The 21,070-nt window shown below is 44.4% G+C and overlaps 1 protein-coding gene across 1 annotated transcript in view; it reads left to right on the top strand.

The window, feature by feature from the left end:
• The window catches only part of SORCS3 (sortilin related VPS10 domain containing receptor 3), a 750,118-nt gene that overhangs the window by 611,727 nt on the left and 117,321 nt on the right, over positions 1-21,070 (top strand). Inside the window, exons 12-14 of the mRNA XM_053311335.1 lie at positions 1,017-1,093; positions 1,246-1,337; positions 10,929-11,036. Coding sequence (XP_053167310.1) covers positions 1,017-1,093; positions 1,246-1,337; positions 10,929-11,036 — 277 coding nt within the window. The remainder of the gene's footprint in view (positions 1-1,016; positions 1,094-1,245; positions 1,338-10,928; positions 11,037-21,070) is intronic.

The following is a 21,070-nucleotide window of genomic DNA, read 5'->3' as shown; positions in this document are numbered from 1 at the left end:
CTACAGGCCCTGATTCTGAAATTAGGGAGCAATTTCATTAAATCTTCTTGAGCATAGTGGATCCTATGTGCTTCCTTGGTTTCAGCTACCCTTAGACAGGAGCTCTATTACACCTGTGTCTCTTAAGCATATCCCAGGGAAGGTGTCTGCACTTCTAGTGTGGTCATGTAGCAAAAAGCAGGTTGTGGGAAGCAGCTGCTGAGAAAAGAATATATGATTGACATGTCAGTATTGTCAGTCTCCCATTAGTTCCATGACATGTGCAAATTTCCAGCATCAGAAATGCAGACAGGGAAAGAGGATTAGTGCATGTTGTGCATGGCAGACATGTGAGGATCAGTGTTGAACAATGCATCTTAGCCACAGAAAAATTCAGAATCAGATTTGTTCTTGGGGGATTTTGTATAAATTACATTTCTGTTGAGCTGGAGGTGGTTTTATTGGTTGTGTTTGTGTTGCTGGTTCTTATCTTCGGAGTATAACATGGAAAGAGAGGGAAATTAAATTCCCCACATCTGACTATTGCAATTACATGAACAGTGCTCAGATACCACAACTAAAATTAATTGGCTAGAGTAGCTCAATTGTACAAAAAGGGTTTATCAAATTAAAAGTCTCATTTGCATGCATTCAGTTTTTGGCTACACATGCAACCATAACAATTATACACTTAAAAAAACCCTCCTTGTTGAATGGATGAAATATTCTTATGTCTTAATTTGTTGAAATTTGTCTTCTTTGACATTTCATGTTATTGCAAGTAAACACTGCACGTCTAGTATGGAACACAGATCCACACAGGCCATGTTTTTGTGATTTAATTCTACCTGTTCCCCAGTTTTCTTCACTCTTAACCCTTTTACCTGCCCCACAGTGATTTCCAGCAATCTCAGAATTAAAGTGATAAAACTCCTCCTCCTAGCAGTTGACCCTTATTCCTCTGTAGAAAATAAAAAAGAGAGAGAGATTTCCTTCTAGCCACACATTAACTTATAATGCCTCTGCTTATATTTCAGGCAATGTGGGTTCAGAACTTTCATACACTGAGGTTGGCATGTTTGTTTCTTCAGATGGTGGAAATTCCTGGAGACAGGTAATTACTGCAGAAATGGTAAAGTTCAAGGACTAACAGCATTTTCTGCAAATATATTTCCAGTCATTTCATGGGTCGGGGGGCAAACTGTGTATTTGAGCATTTTTATTCAGCACACTGCACAATTCATGTCCCACTTTTCATATTTGCAGATCTTTGAGGAAGAGTACAATGTTTGGTTCCTTGACTGGGGTGGAGCACTTGTAGCTATGAGACATACATCAATGCCCATTCGCCATTTGTGGTAAGGATTTTTCTTTTAAGCTTGAAAATGGGGTTTGGAGTGGTAGACCAAGACCTGCATCAATTCTTGCATGACTCCTTCAGCTGAATATTTGAATATTTTAAGATGGCAGAAATGCAGTCCAAAATCAAGCCAGAAGAAAGTGTTTGGGACTGATTTCATAATGTATGAAAACAGCAATCAGAAGGTAAGATCTGGTGGTTAGTTTTGCTGCATAAAAATCCACAGCAAACTTAAATCACCTGGAGCTTTTTCAGACAGTGGGCTTTACTGCAGGTTTACTGTGAGGCTTTACTGAGAATTACAATACAGTACAATACAGTACAGTACAATACAATACAATACAACAAATATTTATATACTGCTTTTCAACACAAGTTCCCAAAGTGGTTTACATAGATATAAACAAACAAATAAATAAAACGATTCCCTGTCCCCAAAGAACTCACAATCTAAAAAAGGAACATAAGATGGACACTAGCAACAGCCACTGGAGGGATGCTGTGCTGGGGATGGATAGGGCCAGTTGCTCTCCCCCTGCTCAATAAAGATAATTACCACTTTTAAAAGGTGTCTCCTTGCTCAGTTAGCAGTGGAGTTCAGGGCATAACAGATACCCTGATGCAAAAAGAGGATTTTTTTTACCCCAGACATAAATCAGGCTAGGTTCTAATATGGAGGGGGAAACCCGGATAATGTATGAAATGCTCTCTGAAATTTGGAATAAATTCAGGTCTTTGAGTTAAATCTGGCCAATATGTGAATGCACACCAACCCTCCCAAAGGAAAGTTGCAGTAAAGGGACCATCTGAAAAAGCTTCTGCTCATTGCCACCATGCCACTTCCATTACAGTCCTCTTCAGACAAGCAACAGGCAAATGCTGCAGCTGTAGACAGATTATTTCCATGATCAGAAGCCTGGGGTACCCCATCCTTCCAATCATGGGAAGAATCTGTCCATGGTTACAGCATTTGTCTCTTTAGACAAATGCTGTAACTATGGAAAGCAGGCCGATAGGCCTTCTGAGAGCATTGCCTGGGCTTCAGGGAGCGCTTGCAGGACAAAGTCCCTGTGGTGTTTTTTTAAATTTCTGAAGAGGGCTTATGTTAGGTGGAATTCTTCTCTGCATGCATCAACATCTTATCTACATGTATTCATCTGCCTACCTCTCCTTTATAATTTAGAAAAAATGGGTGACATTCCCCACTGTGTTCTGGCAACAGAAGTTGTCCCACAAAGACAAATTGCTGTAGGTGAATAGTCTTCTAAGAAGGGTGAGGAAAGCAGCTAAAATTGCTCCCTCCCACCCTCTACTGCTGCTGGATTGTAGAGGAAGAATGACACACAACTTGTTCTTGAACTCATTGCACCCCCACAAGGCTCTTTCTGTTGTTGGAGCACTGTGGGGAGTGTCAGCCATTGTCTTCTGTTTTAAAGAATTCATATGGTTTATTCTGCAGGCTCATTATAAACATGTTGTTTAAAAGGCATTACTTTTCCCTACGGCTGCCAGCACCTGTCAGTAGGAGAGGAAACCTAAGGAAAGAATAGGAAAATGATGTTGACTTGTTTATGACTGCCTGATTTAATTTATTACTTGTTAAAATACATATATCTCACTTTAAAAAAAAAAACTTGAAATGACCTATGAGGTGCTTAACAGCATTAAAATCCAAATATATATTAAAACAAAAACTGAAACACAATAAAGAGAAACCCCAAATAAACCCAAGAGAGCAGCCACACATCCCACAATTATATCTGGTTGTGCTCTCTTTCTTTGTTGTGCTATGTGGGGGGGAAATCCCCTGCCAAGGCAAAATGGAATTTTCATTGGTACTTTAATTAGCAGTGCTTTCTGTAACATATTGGGTGGAGTTGTGCTTCTTTTAATGGGTTGCCCTGTTCCAGCTTCTGAAACTGTTAATGGAGAAAATTAGAGGGAAAGAGCTTTCAGGAGCTGACATATAAACACTCTGTGTGTAACTCAAAATAATCTTGCAGATGGACACTTGTGCCTCCCTCTACAAAATGAGGCATTATGGCTTTCAATCATATAATAATAGAGCTTTGCAACCACAAAAATGTGCAAATATCTCCTATAGTTGAGTTATTAGTAAATAGTGTCCTTCAGTTAGTAATGATGATGTGGAGCTCTAAGAAGGGGGGTGCATTTGCTTTTGGAATAAATGATATTGAAACCAAATGGGGCCCATGCAGTTCAGAAAACATTTACTCTAAAATAAGTTAGTTGGGGAGCAAATAGTACAAATAGGTATGCCACCTCCTCCTCCTCCTCCTCCTCCTCCGGTCTAATGCATAGCCATCTTGTGATGGCAGCCACTTTTTTTAACCCATGACTTTCCAAGGATCTAATGTTGCCTGTGGCTGTGTGGGTTAAAAAATGGCCACTAGCATGAAAAATAATGGCTGCCAGTAATTTTTACCCCAGTGGTAATTTATTTTACCAACACTGCCTTGAGACAATACTTCTGCCCAGGTTAGTATGCATGTAGTAAATGTAGCAAGCAAGCAGGGCTCCAAATGAAAGGGCGGAAATGAAGTGTGCATTCTCTAGATCTGAGAGAAGCCAGTGAGCTGAAGTGGAAATGTCTTCCCTTAAATTGACGGCAGGTGAGTTCAGAGACTTGCGAGGCTGGCTTCTTTCAGTCCCATAGACCAGTGTCTATTAAAGGGGTGTGGAGTCATTTCAGAACAAATGGAAAGTTGAACCAGATTTGGTCTACTCAGTCCAATTGACATTCATCATGAAATAAACACCTATGGTGTGCAGATAAACCAAAGAGCATATGGGCCATTTAATTCATTTGGGCCTGTTCATTTTTATAGTGGAGGGAAACAGATGGGCTTTGTCTGATGACAGAGCAACAGGTTTGTTTTCTTTTTTCAAAATGTTTTTGAAAGGGTAAAAGGAGCATGAGATCTCTGTTTTATAGTTGATTCCCTCACAAACACAAATAAACCTTATTTAGATTTAACTAAAGATTGATTCAGAAACAACTCCATTTTCTCCTTATCCTTTCCTTATCTGACTCCATGCCCCACACTCTCTGCAGGATCCCCACTGGCACAAAACTCTCGAACTGTTCCATTTCTTTCATCATCCAATATGACAGAATCTCCTTGGATTTCGATAATTTGTTTTGGTCCAGAATATCCGGATCATATCCTCCTCATTTTATAAGGCAGCCATACTTGAACAAAGTCCCCCACCTGAAATGTTAGCTGTTTCTCACCCTTTTTCTGATCCATATACAATTCATATTGTTGTGGCTGCACCCTTACCCGATCATGAATCTCTGCATCCTCAGAATGAGATGGCATGGAGAGCCCTATCAGGTGCCTCACAATTCTCAAGGGCTGCTGGTCCAGACAGACAGGCCCAGCAGCCACTCCGCCCGCCGCCACCGTCCATGGGGGAGGGGGGAGGGAGGCCTGCTCAACTCACACACCCCATGGCTGTGCACATGGTGGCTAAAATTATGGGGCAAAGACCAGCAAAGATCGGCAGGGCAGGGCAGCGGCAGCAGGTGTGTGTGTGTGTTTTTACAAGGGGGGCCTCGCAGCAGGGGTTGCCTCACAGTAGGGGTGGCCCGGATGCCAAAATTACTTAGGTGCACCACTGCCCCCCCCAATCTACAGGAACCCCACTGGGACAAACTTCTCAACAATACAACATAAAAGTTCACTAGAGAGAATACAACAATCTTATCCTGGAGGCTGACACTCCTGCTGGGCACCATGATTTTTTTTCCTACTATGCCCCAGATTTTGCATTAGTCTAGGGCTTTGTAGCGGAAATAAAAGCACTGGTTGGTGCCAGGTGGCAGCTGCCAGCAGGATCGCTGATGCTCTCTTTATTCTTTTAAAATATTTTGAAATAAGGTGAAGGGAAGGTTGTCCCTTTGTAATGCTTAAACCTGCTCCTTGCTTCACTGAGAAAACAAAAGGGAGAACAAAAACAGGTGACATTAGTCCAAAATGTCTGCAACTTTGACAAAATACATGAGGGTTTAAACAATGCAAGCAAATGGAGTGCCAGCTGGGAAAAAACCCTCTCACATCCATAATCTGTTAGCACTTCCCATTTTTAACTTCCAATAGTGACTCTCTTACATCAAGGCAAAGATCTGCGATATGTGGCAATTAATGTCTAAGTTGTAAAATGATCTGTGATAACAAGAATAATAACAAAATGTTTGAACTCACTCCCAATGACATGTTATAATTCTGTTCTGGTGGCCTTTCTGTTAGAGTTGAGTCAAACTGTGTGAACTGTGTCCAGTTTCGTGGAATGGTTTGCTCCCGCTCTAGGTCCCTGTTTTGGTGACCTTTGGCAGGAACCCAGTCACTTCCTTCAAAGTATCAACTGCTGCTATGAAGCATACAAACTGCTGCTGTATACAGATCTTGATCCTCCCACTCTTTAGCAAGACGCCTTCCTTTGCATTGGTCTTCAGACTGCAGTATCTGGGGTTGCATTTGGTTAAAAAAAAATGTGTGTTGGGGTGGGGTGTAGAGCAAAACCTAACAGAACAATGCAACACATGCAGCTTAGTCCTAAGTAAGTCCAGTCATAGTCCAGAGACATATTTTTTGGCAGTATAGAAATATGTTAAACTAGCTGACCTGGCACAGAGCATCTGCACTCCTAGTTCTCCCAGTCTCCCCCACTCCAGCCCCATTTCGTTCTCCCCGCTCCCCAACCGGCAGCTCTCCGAACTCTCACAAGAGCTGCCACACATGGGATTAGCCACAGGTATGTCTCAGAGAATTAAATATAGAGAGATATAAATAGATAAATTAGTTATTTCTTAACAACTTATCTACAAATACGTTGTTGGGTGTACACATGTTTTTGCCTGGTTTAGATTTGCAGCTGCAGATGCTTACACATGTGAATGAAAACATCATTGATGCGGTATTAGTAATTCCATGCCACTAGGCAGCACTATTTCTTTTGTAATACTGTATTATTTCCTGAGGCTTTTTAAATTTTAATATATAAGGAAAGGGGCATTGCTAGGTACTTTAAAAATGTGGGGCCCAGGCCTACAGCCTTCCTTTCCATAATTAAATTCACTCATATCCTCCCCCGCCAAGAATAATTATGCATGCTTTTTAAAGTCTCTAATAATAATACAGTACCTATGAAGGTGGAAGCAGCAGGGAGCTGGATGACACTAGGTGCTGTCTCCCATGCTCTGGGCAGGTGCCTCCACTGCTGCATTACTTTTCTGGAAGAGGTCATGGAGGTGGCTGATGCAAGGCCAGTATAGTGAATTATTCCTTTCGCCTGTCAGTTATGGCAAGCTAAAGTTATGACATTGTTCTTTTAACCTGTCCGTTATGATAGGCTTCTTTTAGCCTGTCAGTGCATCAAAAACATTACTAATTAGAAATCTTATCTTGGTACTGGAATCTGACAAAGAACTGAAAGCTGTCTAGTCCATCAGAAAACCTTACCATCAGAAAAGCCTGACCTAGTATTGAAATCTGAGAGGGAAATCTGAGAATGAAAAAGTATGTTCTTGTCCATCAGAAAACATTACTGGCTAAGAAAATCTGATGGGAAAAGAGAAAATTACATGTCCATCAAAAAGCCTTATCGGGTAAGGAAATCTGACAGGCTAAGCATATTATTTTTGCTACAACACATCTGGATTGATAAGATTTGGGGCCACCCATTAATGATACCTCTGTATAGGGATGAGCACATTCTGCCATTCTATTATTTTATTGTTCCATGGGTTTGTTGGGTCCGGTACAATGTTCCCTGTAACAGGGATTTCAAGATGTTGACTGCAGCTCCCAGAATCCCCAGCTGCAATGGGCTTTGAAACTGAGGATTCTAGGAATTGTAATCAACAACATCTGGCAACCCCTGTTACAGAGAGCACTCATCCTGTGCCCAATGCCTCCTGAATTCAGGATTAAACAGGAAAATCTTTAAAATCAGTTTGGGAATTAGAGCATTCTCAGTCGGCCTCAAATTTCTGTTCCTTCAGTTCATTTGGATCCCTGCCCCATATTGTGTATGTCTATATCTGTGTCTGTATACAATTTGATAAAACATTGCCATGACAACAAAAACAATATTGATATAATTGTTTATGTGACAGGAACAAGATTCTTTTTGTGCATATTTTACTTACTTATTTTATGTATGTATGTATGTATGGATGGATGGATGGATGGATGGATGGATTGTTAAATTTATATACCGCCTTTCATTAAAACAACCCCAAGGCAGTTTACACAGAATTAAAAACAGAAGTATAAAAATGATACAATTAAAATATTAAGCTAAAATATAAAACAAATATGATTAAAAATGTAAAACACAAGCATAAAAACAGTACAAAATACAAAGAAGCAGCAGCAGAAACAATCATATGAAAGCCTGGGTAAAAAGCCAAGATTTAACATGCTTTCTAAAACCTGTGATGGAGACCGAGGAGCAGATAGCCACTGGGAGAGCATTCCAGAGTCTGGGGGCAGCAACAGAGAAGGCCATGTCCCGAGTGCATGACAACCTAGCCTCCCTAATTGTCAGCACCCAGAGCAGAGCCCCCTCAGATGACCTCATCAAGCAGGGAGCAACCCTTGGGGGCAGGCGGTCCCTCAGGTATCCCGGGCCCAAGCCGTTAAGGGCTTTACAGGTCAATACCAGCACCTTGAATTGGACCCGGAAATAAACTGGTAGCCAGTGCAGCTCTTTCAGAATGGGTGTGATGTGCTCCCACCAGGCAGCTCCAGATAAAACCCTAGCTGTCGCATTTTGCATTAGCTGCAGTTTCCGGATATTCTTCAAGGGTAGCCCCACATAGAGCGTGTTACAGTAATCTAGCCGTGACATGACTAAGGCATGGGTAATTGTGGCTAGATCTGCCTTCTCGAGAGAGGGACACAGCTGGTGCACTAGCCGAAGCCGTGCAAAGGCACCCTTGGCCACCATTTCCCCCTGAGCTTCCAAAAGCAGAGCCGGGTCCAGTAGTACCCCCAAGCTGCGTACTTATGAGCACAACATGTAATCCTGTATATTTTAAAGACACCATACATATCAAAACCCAGTGCTTTATCAACATGCACATATGTGTTGATAATATAGTGGGGTGGAGAAGGGACATGCGTGCCCTGAACTGGAAGCTGCTGCAAAATGTGCATGTATACAAAATATACATCTGGATATTTTTTTTTAAGGAACAATGGAACTTTCCAAATGCATTCAGACCTCCAAAATCTAGAGAGAAATTTGAAACACTGAAAGCATCCTTAGTGGTGTATTTCTGCCTTTGGAAAAGCAGCAGACTAGGGGTGTACACAAATGGTTTGTTGCTGAACCCTTTTGCCTCAAATTGGGCCAGTTCGCAAGTTCAGTCATGGACTGAACTGGGGGCAGTTCAGTCTGTGATTGAACCAAAGCTGGCCCAGTTTGGGCAAAGCAGTTCAACAAGGAGTAGGTGGCCGGGTGGGGGTGGCAAGAGAGGTAGTCAGATGTTTACCTGGCCAGCGCAGCTGCCAGCATTGCCATTTGCCATCCTTGGCACAGTTCCAAGCGTGTGCTCTATTTTCTTTATGAAACCTCCTGCATGGCAATGGAGTGGTTCCAGCATCCACAGATGCCATGTAAATGGCCTCCATGCATCTGCAGAGGCCAGAACTGCACTGCTGTCATGTGGAAGGTTTCCTAAAGAAGGCACAGTGTACACTTGGGGCTATGCCAAAGAGGGCGAGTGGCGGTGCCAGCAGCTACACCAGCTAGGTAAGAATCTTACTACCTCCCTCACCACCCCTGCCCGGCTGTCCCTTACCATTGCCAGGGTCCCCCACCACTGTATTTGAAAAGGAGAATCCTCACCAGATTTCTCTTAACAAGTATATTAGCTGCCTGAACCACTGAACCAGTTTTGTCAGATGGACTGGACTGGCCAGCCCCTTGACTAATCCAGTTTGGCAGCACATGTTTCAGCTCAGATTCGAGCCAAACTGAGATTTTTGGTTCATGCACACCCCTACAGCACACTAGGGGCATGCAAACTGGTTCAAATCCAAACTGGCTCAATATCAAACCAGTTAAGATTGAAGGTTTGGGGTCAAGCCGCACCACCCCTGGTTCAGCTTGACTCTGAAACAAACACCCCACCCCAGTTCAGGGGTTCAAACATTTTCTTCTTTTTATTTTAAACATACCCTCTCTGGGGAGCCTCTCCAAGGTGGTGGTGGTGGATCTGTGGAGGTTCCTTCCTCCTTTAGCCTTCCTTTTCCTAAAAAATAACCTGGTTTGGGCATCTTCAGGCCTTTCTCTGCCTTTCCCTGTTGCAGTGGCCATTTTGGAGGCTGCCAAGCCTTCGCAGTGGGACCCTCCATGATGACCCAGGTCATGATCCAGGCCACGCAGGGTCCCACTGTGCAGGTGTAGCAGCCTCCAAAATGGCCACCGCACCAGGGAATAAGCCTGGAAAGGGCTGAAGATGCCCAAACTGGGTTATTTTTAGGGAAAGGAAGGCCGTCAGGGGAGGGGGAACCTCTGCAGACCCCTCTGTCAGTTGGAGAAGCCCCCCCAGAGGAGGTAAGTTAAAAAGAAAAAAGACCCCCCCTCAAAGTTTTCTGAACCCCTCCCCATGAACCGAATCCAATGGAGGGGGCTGTTTCTGAAGAGGGCCAAAACCAAACTGGCCCAGTGCAGTTTGTGTTTGGTTTGAACTTGAACCAAACCGGGCCAGGTGGTTTTGTGAACACCCCTACAGCAAGAAGGACAAATGTCTCACATGGACTTTATATTTGAGTCTTTTGACATCCACATACTCTTAATATCAATAGAAAGTTCATATGGTTTGCAGAAGAAGCAGTCAGTTATATGGAAAATACACTCTACTTCTCTCATAGCACCTCAGAGTCTAACATAAGAAAACAGTGGCCTCCACAATCAACCATCCTAGTTAATCAACTTAATTTCCATTCAGTGGTATCTAACCATCGACATATTTGTCCAATTCATTAAATAAGTTATATCCCAGATAAATCTCTCAGACATTTATGACAAAAGCTAAGTATCATATCCACACTATGCTTTTCTGTGATAAGATTGATTTGAATAACAGTGATTGGCTAATTTTACAAGTTTTCAGTGCATGACTGATAGAAGTATTTTGCATATTGGGCTCAGAACATAAAGTGTAGTCCCATCTTGTGCAGAGTTAGAGCTCCCATGATTAACAGACATCCCTAATTCCCATAGCAAAGTAAAGGACACAAGTTCCCTGCTCCACTTAAAGTGGCATCTTGTGTGTCAGGTTCTCTCAATTTCCCTGCTCAGAGCTAAGCTATCATTCGGTTCTGACAGTGCCGTTCCCTCCTTGACTTTGATAACTGTTCATGGTGCATTACTTCTTCAAAGCACCTCGAAGCAGAGCATTAATTAATAACAAGGCAAGACTGTGAAGATTGATGCCTGTTTATAAATCCAGTGACTGTCACTCAGCAGCCTAAGAAGGTGCTTAATTACCTTGGTAATGGCTCCAGTGAAACTCTTTTATGTGTATTTATTTCATCTCTTTCAAACTCAGGGTGAGTTTCGATGAAGGAAGGACCTGGAATAAATATGGCTTCACATCAGCGCCGCTCTTTGTGGATGGGTCCCTAGTGGAACCGGGCATAGAAACACAGATAATGACGTAAGTTTGCAGAATTAATCAAGGAGCCTTGGGAGTCACTGTAAATGTGCCCCTTTGGCTGATTGTCAAATTAAATGTCAAGTTTCTTCAAAGTGTCTCCGGGTTGCCCCCTAGTGATAGGAGGCCTACATGTTGGCTCTTATGCTAGTAAGAGACTGTCATTTCCCCCTCTAATTCTGTTAGTCAAGCTTCTCTAATGTAGTATTTCCATAGATGTTAGAGTAAATGCATATGATGCTGCAAGAAATGACTATATTTACAGTTTATATTTACAATTACTAGACTATAAACTGTGTCTTATTTATTGTGGTTAAAGCATCTGGTTTTGGTGACCTTACTTCTGATTTTATACACATTTCTCTCTCTTGTGTGCCTTGAATGTTTATTTTCCAGGTGTTAGTTTTGTCTTGCTTTTAATGACTTATGCCCAACATACTTTGCCAGGAGAGACTTCCTTTCCCTTTTTGTCTTATTGTGATCACAATAAGATCAGTCAAGAGCACCTTCTTGAAAATGTCACATTAGCACTGTTTTGATATACCAACCAGACCCAGAAGTGGTGCTGAATTCTAACAGATATAAATCAAACACACTTAGGAGTGGTTCACACTTCTAAATGATCACACCATCTGATCATTCATATGCATTCATAAGGATGCAAGACTATATGGAAAAAGAGTAATGTGACTTGAGCTGTATATGCATTAATAGCAATAGCACTTACATTTATATACCGCTCTATAGCCGGAGCTCTCTAAGCGGTTTACAATGATTTAGCATATTGCCTCCAACATTCTGGGTACTCATTTTACCGACCTCGGAAGGATGGAAGGCTGAGTCAACCTTGAGCCCCTGGTCAGGATCGAACTTGTAACCTTCTGGTTACAGGGTGGCAGTTTTACCACTGCGCCACCAGGGGAATAGCCAGCTCCATGAACATCACTCAACATTTCCCAGCCCACCAAATCCTAAACCAGAGTACTATTTGGAAGCATGGAAAGATCTTCTTTTGAAAAATGTGGAAATGTGGTGACCCTTGCTGGCTAAAATTAACCTAGTGTGGTTTTAACATTTGTTATGTTATACCCAGATTATTATATAGGGGTGTGTGGGGGTGTGTGCACACAAAAACTGGTAAATAACTCTTAATATTCTACAGCCATAGAGGTATGTTTCCCACTGCAGCTAGCCCCCCCTTCTCCCAAATCCAAGCCTGAAAAGGGAACAAAACTCCCACACCCCAGCATTCCGTCCTATGGCATGCTTTGTACTAGAATCGTGGCCTCTGCTATAAGGTCACTGTAGCCCCATTCAAATTTTATGTTTAACTGTACCCTGCATTTGAGGGGGCCTGTACCCAAGTTCACTTTTAAAATCAATGCATGTACAGTAATTCACACATGTGCAGACAACTCTATGCATATACAATGCAATGTCTACGAGAGGGCTTTTAATATCCCTTATGTTGACTGCAAGGTGTAAACACATGCAATTTTCAAACTTTTCTCATAATCAATGTGTTGTGAACTATATGAATGCCAGATCTGAGCTTTCTAGGTATCCTGAAAGTACTTAAATTCATGTTTAAAATTACCCACTTTGTTGATTGAATGTAATTACATCAAATAAGCCGGACCTAATGTAAAAGGTTCAGGATCGATTTGAACCCAGAGATTCCAAAGCACCCAGGGTTTAAATTAGTAGTATATTTTAATCACTTCCACACCTGGGAGAACTTGCTGTAAGCAAGTTTTTCCCTGGACTTAAAAAGTACTGAACTAGTTAAAGGAGGTTTCTCTTGTCACCACTTTTACTGTATTCCAGTTGCAACTTCTCAGGTGACCAGTTTAATGTAGATTTATTACTGCGTGCTGATGCTAAATGGTCTGCCCCTTTGTGGGCCCCTGTGGGGAGGAAGAGATCTCTTTGCATTAAGGAGGTAGAAGCCATTCAAAGGTTCATGAGTACAAATTTATCCTTCAGAAAGACTCTTCCAACATGTCAGGTCTGAGAAAAGATACATTAAAATAAGGGAGCTGTAGAAGCATTTGGTTTATATCCATCTCTAGTACTAAGCCAATTTCACTACAGGGAAAAATCTTGCCCAGCATATTTGGTAAAGGCAGACAGCTTATTTCAACCTGACAAGCCATTAAGCTTTATCTTGGCTTGGCTACTTCACACCTGAGAATGCTCTTAGATTTCTTATTATGCTGTTAGCAATGGCTTCTCACAGTTTGTCCATTGGATAATGATATGTCAGCTGGAGACAAAGCTACAGTTTCACAAAATGATCTGTTTTTGCTTTGTGGACAGTAAAGCAAGAGTTCTGAGTTTCTTCCTGGAAGAATGTGAGACTTTTCTGTCCTAGGATAATACATTGGAAATGTTAGTACAAGCTTTTGATTGGCACTTGCAAAATTCACCTTCTGCTTTCATAAAAAAGACACCAAACAAAAGTTGATGTTAAAGATGTGTGAGACAGTGGAGTGTGTGGAGTGCTTTAAATTAGAGACTTGAGCAATGTACACTGGGTAGTATCTTCTGAATGCCTAGTGCTCCCTGACCGATTATAAGAAAAATCTGCTTATATTGAAAAGCATTGTAGTATTGTATAATGCAATAGCTCTAGTAACTGGCTTTGACCTTCTGGTTTCCTAATGGACAAAATGCAAATATGCATGCTTCTAGCTCTCTAAAATGCAATGGCTAATCTTCTCCTGTTGATATATTATTCAGCTGGTCATTTTGCAGTTTGTTTAGCTTCTTCTTGAGGGGCAACTGGCTGTGACCAGGATGAGGAAATTCACAACTAATTCTGTCTATTCAGTATAGCTTTGTACTTGGGTTTTTAATCTTTTTCACAAGACAAAACTCTGGAAAGTATCCAATACAGTTAGTGTTTTGGCAGTAAGGTCTACTGTTTAAAGGGAGGGAAGTCCCTGGAGATGCTTAAAGTAGCTTTTTGGAGCCTAGCCTATATAGGTAAACTTATTATGGTGTCCAGGCAACTATATGCACAACTTGCAGAAGCCAAGGAACCTGATGCGTTCCCATTAGTAGAATAGATTTAAGAGGGATCACTGGGTTGGTCTGCTGAAGCAAAAACAACAAAGAGTTTTGTAGCATCTTAAAGACTGTCAAATATATTGATGTAGATAAGCTCTTGTGGCACAGAGATGCACAGGCAGTTTGTTCTTCACCCCCAAAGTTCTCAAGGTTTTACAGGTTCTCAGCTGAACCATCGATGGGTGAGGGGGGGGAGTGCCAATTTGTCTTGTTTTCCCTTCTGCTCCTCCCCCACCCCTTTCCCTAAGGCCAAAATCCTTATCTTGGGGAAGGGGGAGCCTTCCTATAGGTGTGCAGAGCCTCTTTCCTTGCTAGAGATCAAGGACTTAAGGGACCAGTTCTGCTGCAGGAAAAGGCTCTCTATGGGAGAGCCTGCACCAAGGTCCCCCAGAAGCTTCATTTCCCAGAAGGAGGGGGAAATGCAAAGGTGGACACAGCTGTGGGCACGCTAGGCCATGGTGGAACATTTTTTCCTGCTAGAGCCTGAACTGAGAGTACAAACCCCAGCATCCTCAGTAGTAAGTAATATGATGCTATGCACACCATTCCTGCTTGGAGTGCTCATCGCATCCTTTTCCAACAGTGAATGCTGGTTAGAATCAACAGCAGAATCAGTCTAGGCCCAGCAGAAAGACAATGAGGCTATTCCCAAGGGCACTGGAAAGCAGGCGAAGGGAGCTTAGCCCACTTTCCAGTGCTCGTGGGAACCACCGTGCACGCGAGTGAGCCCGGTGCTCCCAAGGATGCACAGGGCATCCAGGAACTTCCAGGGGCCAGCCGGCCCCCAATACCCGCCACCCCTGCCGGCTCTGTGATGGAGCCAGCAATCGTGTGGGTGGCCAATCTGGCCGCCCAGGGCTCTGAGCAGGATAATCTGTGGAGAGAATGGGCTAAGCCTGGTCTCCCCACATACCCCACAGAAGCTCTTCTCATGGATCGTGAGAAGAGCTTCAATGCTTCATTGGAGCCTGAAGTTGGAGCCTCTGTCATGTCTGATATCCCTCTATCCCAAGGTAGGTTTCATGGGGGAAGGCTGGGGGCAGGGGAAAGGGGACATAGTGGAGAGACACAAGACCAGGGCAAGCACAGCCTTGCTTGCAGAAGGCTATGATCAAGGCTGTGTTCACCCTCTTCCTCCTCATGATCATTTGAACAGGGGTGTTTGCTTTCCCACCTGTTCAAATGTGTGTGACATCCCTGATCCATCAGATTTCATGAAGTGTTAGCTAAACTGGTCAAATGCTAGACTTGGGGGTTCAGGGCTGAACTGAAACAACTCCCACAGTTTTGTTTTTCTACAGGGTGAGCATGACATCTGCTTTATGTCTTTTTGTTTGTTTTTTTCACCCGCTCTAGCAAGACACAGAGCCATATGGGCTGGAATCCAAAGAGCTGTGCACAGTGCCTCACTTGCTGTGGAACTTTTCTCCTCTTCCTCTGCCACTGCCCCCACTGTATGCTCACACACACTCCACAAAGCTGCTCTCCGTGGTTGAAAGGGACCCTTTAGATCAGCATTCAATGTGGCATGGAACCAGCAAGAAAAATCGGTGCCCTATCCCTCCCCTCCCTGTGTGCACAGAAGCACTGTTTTGCTCATGCACAGGGCTTTTTAAATCTCAGCCACTAAAAATGGGAATGTCATTCACTAGTTCAAAAGTTTTTTTTTTAATAGAGATAAGTGATATAAGGATTATAAAGCACATTGCTAACTGATGGATGCTGATCTATGGGTGATCTTGTCTTAACAAGGGGTCAGACTGTCTGACCTTTTGGTCATCCCAGCTGTGTGATTTGAAATACTTAACACATATCTAATCAGTTTTGCCTGACCTGAAAATATCTGTGAAACTGTGCGAGATCAGTTTTACCTAACTGTAACTTGCTCCACCTCAAAAGGGATCCAGTTTCCCACCACACTTTGTGTATAGAAATTAGTGAAAGAGCAAGGGGCTTCTTATATGTTGCTCAGGTGAGGCACCAAGTGACTTAGCGCTGGGGTCAATGATCCACTTAAGCAGAGAACTGCACAATTGCAATTTGATTTTTGCAAAGGATGCAGGGAGAATTTAGAAGGATGGCTGTCAGTTTTCTGTAGTGAGTAAACAAAGCCTTGTTATGTAGGTTGTTCTGTGTTATCTTTTCCTGGAATGTGGTGTGCTTAGCTTTTGAAATCTTTATAGGCAATTTTTTATTATTATTGATGAAATTCTAAATTCTTTTTTAATATGGGTTCATAAAAGTCATAATACAGGCTTTACAGAATGATAACTATCAATGAGATATTTTTATGGAACATCTTAGATGCAGTTTCATAGAAGCCTGGGAGTAGACAAGCCCATTTTTATGGTGCCGGTAAGTGGTTACTATGGAACAATGTATTTCTCTCTGCAAGATTATTACTGAACTGATCTACTAACCCTTGGTTAGATTCATATTGAGCAAACAAAGGGGAAGAATAAAAGGATAAAAGACCTCCTTTTGATGGAGTCTCAGAGGGTGTAATAATTCACTTCAGTACTTTCAGATGAGGATGGAGCTGCTGAGCTCAGAGTTAAGTCTAAGAATTCTCAATTGACACATTCTGAGACTGTTTTCACATGCAGCCTAACCCAGGTGAGTGATGTCCAGCCCAGGTTAGGCTGCATGTGAGAATTGCCCAGATCAGGTCCGATCCTGGTGAGCCGGAGTCACCTAGCCTGGCTTTTAAGCCTGGCTGTTAGCCTAGGTTAAGGTAGCGAGTGCTCATGTGTAAGCATGGGCTGCTTCTAGCCTTGTTACACACAGAGACGGGCACCTAGATCACGTGTCCCTTGGGGGAATCCCTGTGTCCAGCCTGGCCGCACACAGAGATGGGTGCCTAGAGCACCCGTCTCTTGGGGGAATCCCCTGGTCACTCGCTTCATGGTGGGATTCATGGAGGCTGGGAAAATGAGTCCCAGCCTCAGATCAATCCGCCATGCTTCGTGCTGCACGTAACAGGGCTGATCATGTGGGAACACTGAGCGCATTCCCACCAGGCTTACAAGGATCGTCTGGGGGGAAGGCAAGGTTTGGGAAGCCTTCCCCCTGCCCGCCCACCTGGTAGGTCGTGTGAATGGCCCCACTGTATGCTTTATCAGTAGCATATTCAACATTAAATAACAAACAGATCCATTATCTCTTGAAATAAATTTACTGCCATAAGAGGAGGTGATGGCCACGAGCACAGATGGCCTTAAAGAGATTTTATAAAAACATGGAGATATGACTATATGGAAGCTCCAGGTTCAGAACCAGTGTGCCAGTGAATACCAGTTGCTGGGGAGCTACAGCAGGGGATGGGAGCAGGAATGCAGCTTGTACTTTTCCTGGAAAATCTTGCCAGCAAATGTGCAAAGCAGGATTCTGGATTACATCAACCTTTGACCTGATCTATCAGAGTTCTTATGTTTCTTACCTCCCCCACCATCAACATTTTGAAGCAATATTGTGAACATTCAGATCAACGCTGCACTTGTGCAAACATGTGCCAGTGCAGGGATGTTGCACTAACCAGATGTGCTAAGTCATAAGTTTGCATTCCAGATTAGTGTTGTGATGAGTGGCGCACCTCGGTCCAAAATCAGTCCGGACCTAGAGGGCTTCGGAGCCCCGCCCCCCACTGTGAGGCTACCCACCATCACTGTGAGGCCTCCCGTTACTTTTTAAAAAGATACCTTGCCCCACCACTGCTCCTGCCTCCTGGGGGGGGCCCTCCAAACTATTTTTGTGTGGCCTCACAAGTGCCCCAGCGCTGTGCCACCACTGCTGCCCAGCACCTGCCACTGCCCTACCACACCGATATTTCCCATCTTCACTGCTGGGGGTGGGGAGAGAGCTGAGCGGAGCAGGCCTCCCCCTGTGGTGGTGGCGGTTCATGGGCTTCTCCCTACCTGGCACGCAGGCTTCTCCCCATTCCCGGCTTCTCTCCGGCTGGCACGTCTGTTCAGTTTGAGTATGGAGAGTGTTGTGTGCCATGACATCATGGCACGTGATGCTCTCCATACTCAAACTGCGCAGGCACACCGACTGAAGAGAAGCCTGCACAATGACCTGGGAGAAGCCTGCATGCCGCTGCCACCACAGAGTGTGGCCTGCTCTGCTCGGCTCACCTGCATCTCATCGGCAGTGAAGATGGGAAATATCGTCATGGCGGGGCGGCGGCGGGCACGGGGCAGGAGCACAGTGCAGCGGCGGGGCTCTGGCAAGGCCCCCCAGATCATTTGGAGGCCCCCCAGGAGGCAGGAGACCATGGACCTGGTCCCCAAAGTCTGTGGCTAAGTGTGCCTTTGGTTGTGACAGAGCAACAGGGTGCTCTGTACCCCCAGTGTGGTAGCAGATCTCCTCTGCTTGGTCCCTCTAGCCTTAAACTCCAATGTAAGAAGGCTTCTCTTTCCCTCCAACCTTGGTTAAGATCAAGGTACAGAAGTTGGGCTTTGAGGGTTTGAATGAGCTGGTTAGGCAGGCTTGCACCCCCAGCCCCAATGAAGACAGGACACGCTTAGTTGGAGTAAAATAGGGCCACTTTATTAATGTACAGTGGAACAAGACTTGCAACGAGGTATCTAACTAACCAGAGTGCAGGTACTCCTCCCATGTGGGGCCACCTCCTAGGGCTGGGTTCTGATTCGGTCGGGTGCCAGGTCCTGACTGCCTCTCACCAGAAGGCTTTACCCTTCTGATGGAGGGGCAACCTGACCCACCCCCAACTCAAGCCACCAAAAGCTTGTGAGTCGAGCCATCCCAGCCCCCAAGTGGGGGCCCTTCCCAACCCTCCAGGCCACAAAAGCCCTGAAGGGCTGGTCCTTGACCCCACCCCCACCCCAAATGGCCCTCCAGATGAACACCATTAATCAGTCTACCTACCCAACACCCGCACTCTCCTGCCAAGTGACTGGTTACCTTCAGTGCCTACCTATGACCTCAGACCTAAAGGACTCAGTGAGAAGTAGGCAAAAGAAGATTGCACCTAGTACCAATCTGGCAGGGCTGACCTTAGGGCATGGCAAGTAGGGCGACCGCCCCAGGCCTCACTCTTTTAACCCCCATTAGAATTAATAAGGTCAGCCCTGCAATCTGGCACAACCCAAAAATTTCCTACTTGGCCCCTGCAGGCATCCGGCTATCCCTCATTGAGTACAGGGCGGGTAGGTGGGTGCCAAGCTGCGGTGCAACTGACAAATGGAGGCAGCCAGGACCCAATTGGCCTGCCTCCTTCCCTTCTTGGCCGATCCCGGCCATGTGGAGGCGGAGGCAAGATGGAGGCCCGTGCCTGCCTCATGTGATGGGGCACAACCCCGCCTCCTGTCTCATTGCTCTGGCGCAGCAGCAGGGGCCAGCATTCCTGTGGGTTCCCACAAATCAGCAGTAGCTGCATTTGCTGCCTCCTACCCTCTGATTTCGGTTTGCGAGAATGGGTTCATTGTCTGGCAGCACTTTTGGATGTGCAAGTTCTTAATCTTGTCCCCTTGAACCATGCCAGAGAGACCCTAACTCAGAGCCACTCCATAAAGTGAATTGAACAATCTGTTCCAGAAATCGTTGTGTAAAGAGGTACTTTGTTTTGGCATGCAGCAGTAGTGTATGTCACCTGAGCATTATCAGAGCTGTAGGTGCAGAAATATCTTAATACCATTTGCACATAATATTAAAAGACCTCGATAATGTGCATTCCCATATCACAGAGTGCTTTCAATAGAGTGGGTGTATATAGAACATTAAGTACCTAAATTTCCAGAAAATACACTTAAATGAAAAACATGTTTGCCAGATTCTTCTGCTTTTATCCATGACCATGAAAGGTAGAAAGCATGTGTGCTTTTATAGAAGAATTACTGCCTAGGAAGCAGTTCAGACAATATTTTCAAAAATGTGAGAAATCCTGGCTTTTCCTCTACTGTGCACAGTAGAGCTGTGCACAAACGGCTTATGCACAGGCTGGTGGGGAGGGAAGTGGTTTCCTTAAGGATCCGGTAAGGAGCTCCTTACCTTCTCCTCCCCACCCCTCTGCTTTTCCAGGCACAGCGCCTGGTACCCAACTGGCCGTGTGGGGCTGCACCGCTGTTCCCTGCAGCTGCCATGCAGCGTCGGCATGCACATGGCCAGCACACCTGCCCATGCTGTGTTGAGCCTGCAGGGAACAGCACTTCAGCCCCATGCAGCTGGTTGGGGGACCAGGTGCCATGCCTGGAATAGCGGCGGAATGGGGAGGAGCAGATAAAGAGCTCCTTACTGGCTTCTTAAGGGAACTGCTCCCTACCCCATTGAGCCAGTTCAAACGCTAACACCTGAGCCAGTTTGGTGCTTCCCAGAGGAGGCACCAAACTGGCTTGTGCATATCCCTTTTGTTCAGGCTAATGTGATATGTGAACTAGGGAATCATTAACATGGTTAATGCTAACTTGGCAAAGAGGCACCTTTTAATGTGGTGATTCTCTTTATTTAGCAGGGGGAGAGTAACTGGCCCTATCCAGATCCAGTGTGGTGTAGTGATTAGAGTGCTGGAGTAGGACCGAGAAGACCCGAGTTCAAATCCCCATTCAGCCATGATACTTGCTGGGTGACTCTGGGCCAGTCACTTCTCTCTCAGCCTAACCTACTTCTCACAGGGTTGTTGTGAGGAGAAACTTAAGTATGTAGTACACCGCTCTGGGCTCCTCCTTGGAGGAAGAGTGGGATATAAAAATGTAAAAAATAATAAGAAGAACCCCTGCTAACTTGACAAAGAGGCACCGTTTATTGTGGTGATTCTCTTTATTTAGCAGGGGGAGAATAACTGGCCCTATCCACCCCCAGCACAGTACCTCCAGTAACTGTTGCTGGTGTCTATCTTATGTTTCTTTTTAGACTGTGAGCCCTTTGGGGACTGCAATCCATCTTATTAATTCATTATTGTTTTCTCTATGTAATGTAAACCGCTTTGGGAATTGTTTTTAAAAAGTGGC

Source organism: Hemicordylus capensis, chromosome 3, assembly GCF_027244095.1.
Source record: "Hemicordylus capensis ecotype Gifberg chromosome 3, rHemCap1.1.pri, whole genome shotgun sequence".
Taxonomy (NCBI): Eukaryota; Metazoa; Chordata; class Lepidosauria; order Squamata; family Cordylidae; genus Hemicordylus; species Hemicordylus capensis.
The sequence above is the reverse complement of the archived record's forward strand: the minus strand, read 5'-3'. Positions and strand labels throughout refer to the sequence as shown.